At 48.9% G+C, this 5,482-nt stretch overlaps 1 protein-coding gene across 1 annotated transcript in view; it reads right to left on the bottom strand.

The window, feature by feature from the left end:
• Positions 1-203, bottom strand: part of FBXO17 (F-box protein 17) — a 6,998-nt gene extending 6,795 nt beyond the window's left edge. Inside the window, exon 1 of the mRNA XM_081807897.1 lies at positions 176-203. Within this exon, the coding sequence (XP_081664023.1) occupies positions 176-203 (28 nt within the window). The remainder of the gene's footprint in view (positions 1-175) is intronic.
• Between the last annotated feature and the right edge of the window lie 5,279 nt (positions 204-5,482).

The raw sequence follows: 5,482 nt of genomic DNA on the forward strand, positions 1-5,482 counted from the left end.
AGAGTATAGTTCACCACCCTGCCTTGTGCATTACCTGCTGATCAGATCACTCCCCGCTGCATGATTTTAGCTCCAGGCTCCCTGACACTCAGGCTGCTCTTCTCAACATTCCTGGCAATTTCCCCATCCAAGTAGATGATCCTTCCTTCGGCCACCTGCCTCTCTGCTCCCTGACCTGCTCTCCTCTCAGCCTCTCCTTCCATGGTCACACCTAGACTTTGTCTCCATAACCACAGACTCTTCAGAACCTCAACTCAGGGAGCTCACTCTCCACCGTTCACCCATTCTCCCTCTAGCTCTTTCCTTCTAGTGCCCCAGACCCCCCCACGATCCTTCCAGCCCACTGTGGTCCCCCATCCTTTGTGTCTACCTCCTTTTCATGGCCCCTCAAGCCCTCAAGTCCTCATTTCTTCCTTACCCAGCTTAAGTTGCTTCGATAGCCATTAAAAACATTCTTTGCCCACATCCTTGTCCCTGGCTTCCTCCAACACGTGACCCTGGTTCAATCCAGCCCTCTGCCTGTCCTGTGGCTATACCCAGTTTAAGGTGACTGAACCCAGTTTAAGGTGACTGAAGAACACACAACTCCACTGGCTGGTCTCACTTCCAGATTGTGAACTTGACCCTCAAGCCGGGAAGGCTGCCTGACAATCAGATAACATTTGTTATTCACAGTCTCCTCCTCTCTGTAGATAACTCTTTAACACCTTCTCTCCCCTGGCCCCTAGCTCATCACACCTCTTCCCACCTCTTCATTCTCCCTTTGCTTCTTATTTTGCAGAAACAAATTACGAGCGATGAGAAGTGAACTTTCACAGGTGCCTACCACCCTGTCTACCACCCACCCACCTGCCCTGGGGCCTCTGGCTTTCCCACGGTGACTGCCCTGCAAACGTCAGCCTTCTGTGTGACCTGCTCACACCCCTTCCGCCCACTCCAGGTCACACAGTCTCACAATTGTCGCTGTCTCCTGCGCCTTGGAATCCCCCTCTGCACTCGATCGTTCTCAGCAGCCCACACGGTGTCATCCCTCTCGTCTGGAAACAAACCCTCTCTTGACTTCACCCCCACCCCTTCCAGCTATGGCCCCATTTCTTTGCTTCTCTTTACGGTAAAGCTTCTCAAAAAAGTTGTCACTAGTCTCTGCCTCCAGATTTTCTACTTCTGTTCTCTCTTAAACCTTCTCTAATCAGGCTTTGCCCCTCCACCCCGCCCCCGCCCTGTAATGTCAAGGTCACCAATGACCCCTTTGGTGCTAAGTCAAAGTCAGGGTTCAGTCCTCACTTTGACACTAACACTGACACTGAGGGTTACTCCCTCTTCACTTGGCTCCAAGCCACCACACCCTCTGGACCCCTCCCATTCACCTGGTGGCTCCTAGTGAGTCTCTTTGGCTGTTCATCCTCCATCTGATCTGAAATGTCAAAGATTGGTGTTTGAACCTCCTGTATTCTCCATCACCACTCACCCCCTTGGGGATCTTGCACATTCATACACCTCCCACCTGGGCCATCACTGTCTCTCTGCTTCTTTCCCGAGTTGTCTGTTCCTCACTAGTTGCCAGGTCGGGTATGAGCACCTGAATCAGGTCCTATCCCTGTCTTACTCAGAACCCCCCCCCACCCCCCCGCCGGGACTCCATCTCATTCAGGATAAAGGCAGAGTCCTCACTGTGGCCCACAAAGCCCCACACAGTCTGCCCCCATCACCTGCTTGCTCTCATCTCCTCCTCACCCGCTCTGCCCAGCCAAACGAGCCTCCACACCTCAGACCCTTTGCACAGGCTCTTCCTTCCACCTGGATCCAGAGGATTTCTATGCTCACCTCCACATTTCAAGTCTTTGCTCAAATGTCAGCATCTCCATGAGACCATCCTTGGCCACCTTATTTTAGGAGCTCATGACCACCCCTTACTCCCCCTTCTCTTTTCCTTACTGTATACTTCTCTAAAGCTCTTATTACCTCTTAATACACCACACACAAAAGTATATATAATTTACTTAATACCTTCTTTTTTTTAAGATTTTATTTTAAAGTAACCTCTACACCCAACATGGGGCTCAAACTCACGACACCGAGATCAAGAGTCGAACGTTCTACTGATTGAGCCAGCCGGGCGCCCCTACTTAGTACCTTCTTCATCATGAGGGCTTGTTTGGCATACTAGATAACCAGTGTCCACACCAGTGCCCCCCACACAATACGTGTGCAATGAAGAGATGTTAAGTGAATGAACCAACGAATCATCACAAACCTACTCCACAGATGAGGAAACTGAGGCACAGGAAGGTGAAACACTTTTATTTAATGAGAACTGAGTGACTGGGCTCAGATCTAGTGAGAAACTCATTTCATCTTCCCCATCAGAGCGGAAGAGCACTGCGATGAGTGCCTTGGGGGCTGGATCCTGCCAGCCTGGGTTCGAGTTCCAGCCCTGCCTCTAGCTAGTTCTGTGACCAAGGGCTTGTCCCTTAATCTCTTGTGCTCTGAGAATGAGGATGTTAACATATCTACTCTACGGGGTTGTTGTAAGGATGAAACGGGTTAATATTTGTAAAATGTTTAAGAAAAATCGCTGGTGTCTCAGAAATAAGAGTGATATTCAATTAATATTGAACACTAAATTATGTTAGTTGCTATTATTATTACACATCGTAAAAGAATGATGAACAGCCTTTCAGCTACAATTTTTTCATCTGGTGACATTTATTGGGCCCTTATGAAGCCACTGTGCTGAGCACTGGAACTGGGGCATCTCACAGAATCCCATCATCTTGTTTAATGGGCAAAACGATCATGGGAGGTTGCCCTGGGTTAAGAGACTTCAATGATCTAATGTTTGTTATGTTGTCTAATGTCCGTAAGTGCTCAACTCATGACAGCTGTTATTATTTTTAAATAAGTTGATTAAGGTTTTGTTAAGGGGCGCTTGGGTGGCGCAGTCAGTTAAGCATCTGACTCTTGGTTTCGGCTCAGGTCATGATCTCAGGGTCGTGAGATCGAGCCCCGTGTCGGGCTCTGCGCTCAGCATGGAGTCTGCTGGAGATTCTCTCTCCCTCTGCCCCTCCCGCTTTTGCTTGATCTCTCTCTAAAATAAATAAATAAATCTTAGAAAAAAAGAAAGACGCCTGTATCAGGCTAGTGATCCACGGACATGGCAAAATGCGGAACCCCCCCTTTACCCTGATACAGGGTGACTGGTTATAAGACTTAAGAAACAGGGTGTGATTTTTTTCCCCCAAGTGGTTCTTAGTTGCATTAATAATTAGCTGCCATTTAGTTTTTTTATTTTTTTAAAGATTTTATTTATTTGACAGAGAGAGAGACAGCAAGAGAGGGAACACAAGCAGGGGGAGTGGGAGGAGGAGAAGCAGGCTTCCCGCGGAGCGGGGAGCCGGATGTGGGGCTCAATCCCAGAACCCTGGGATCATGACCTAAGCCGGAGGCAGACACTTAACGACTGAGCCACCCAGGCGCCGCAATTAGCTGCCATTTAATAGCAAGTCCATCAGTCTGCCTGTCATGGACGTGAAACTCACCGGAGTGTGGTTCCCCTGCTTGGCTCCCCTTAAGACTGCTCTGGTCACTGGCAAACAAGGGATCTCTGGAGCTGGGGTGGCCCCCTCGCAAAATGAGGGCAGACAGGCTTCACCAAGGAGCAAGGACCTTCAAGGGATGTACCTTATGAGCCCTGAGTATACAAAATCCTTGTTTGGGATGCTCTGCTGAGGGCCATAAGGAGCTCGTGGCCACCATGTCCACACGGCTGAATGCCAACCACTGGCTGGGGCAGTATGGGATACATAAGGCACGTCAATGCCCTGCTGTTTGGGACTGTGTGTGTTTTGGGGGGGCAGTTATGTTATTGGCTGGCACAGTGACTGGGGGATGCTAATGGTATACAGTTTCCAGGACCCACGATGCTATGCAGACCACAATTGGTATAATAATGTAGCCTATCTGACATGCTCTGCTAGGACTTGGCCACTCTCCACTGTCCACTCCCCTCTCCTTGACACGGGCAGACCTCTGTGACCGCTTCAACTTTCAGAGCGCCATAGACGTGACATTGCTAAGGGATTTCCAAGGCTGGGTCATAAAAGAAGATACAGCACCGCTTGCACTCTCTCGGGTTGTGTGCCTTGGGAGCCCTGAGTCTGGTGGAGTGCTGCTAAACATTTAACAATCAGCCCTCTAGGAGGAAAAAAGAGTCTGGGTTCATAGCGTTTGCTGACGTCTGGGTAAATACACCTACCATGACTGATCGCAAGCTACCAACGTCAAGTCCCCGAACTGTGGAGCTGGAGTGCTGCCCACAATCTGCTCTCCGAAGGCCGAGCAAGCTGCACGCCACACACACCACAGCCCGAGTCACCACTGAAGTCTGGCTGCCCTGAAGAGAGCCAAGGAAGGCAGAGAAATGCCTGGAGAGCCCCAGCTGTTCGAGTCTCATTCCAGGGGCTAGACAATAAGCGGGGGAATAAGCCTTCCGATGACCCAGCCCCAGCCACGGTCAGACGGCGCTGAACGCGAGCCCCTAAGAACTGCGAAGCCAAGCGGAGCCCAGCCAATCCCCAGAGCCATGAAATAATAAAATAAAGGTTATTGTTTTAGGTCGCTGTGTTTTGAGTAGTCTGTTATGCAGCAGTAGTTAAAGGGGACGATGCGCAGTGACCTGCATTGCGTGGGATGGGTACCTTCCACAAGGAACTGTCCTGCCCCAAATCCCCGAAAGAGCCCCCGATGAGAAATAGTGGGTGCCCTGACTGCAGACACAGACCAGTCTGGGTTCAAATCCTGACTACCCACTTCCTGCCTATGAAACTTATTTATCTCTTTTGAGCGTAATGAATGTAATTCAGGAATAGCGGGTTTCTTTGATTTTTTTTTTTTTGTTTTAAAATCATGTTGTTTTTAAGTCCTGACTACCGGTTTATTATTACTTTTAAATTCAGAAATCTACTTTATTTTTATTTGTTGCCATGAGGCTAATTCTTTCTTTTTCTCCATTTTTCTTTTTTTTTTTGGTGGTAAAATTCACATAACATAAAATTTACTATCCTAAGGGGCGCCTGGGTGGCTCAGTCGGTTAAGCGTCTGCCTTCGGCTCAGGGCATGATCCCAGGGTCCTGGGATGGAGCCCCACTTCCTGCTCCCTGCTCAGTGGGGGGCCTGCTTCTCCCTCTCCCTCTGCCCCTCCCCCTGCTTGTGTGCTCTCTCTCTCTCAAGTAAATAAAGTCTTTTAAACAAATTTACCATCGTAAGCCTTTGTAAGTGTACAGTTCAGTGGTATTAAATATATTCTGTGCTACCATCCTCACCATCCATCTCCAAAACTCTTTTCACCTAGTAAAACAGTCACTCCCCAACCCCTTCCCCCTGGCCCCCACTAACCACTCTCTTACTTTCTGTCTGTAGGATTTTGACCTAAGTAACTCATATAAGAGGAATAATCATACGGTATTTGTCTTTTTTTTTTTTT

The sequence above is a fragment of the Leptonychotes weddellii genome, chromosome 16, assembly GCF_054177405.1.
Source record: "Leptonychotes weddellii isolate Sample4059 chromosome 16, ASM5417740v2, whole genome shotgun sequence".
Lineage (NCBI taxonomy): Eukaryota > Metazoa > Chordata > Mammalia > Carnivora > Phocidae > Leptonychotes > Leptonychotes weddellii.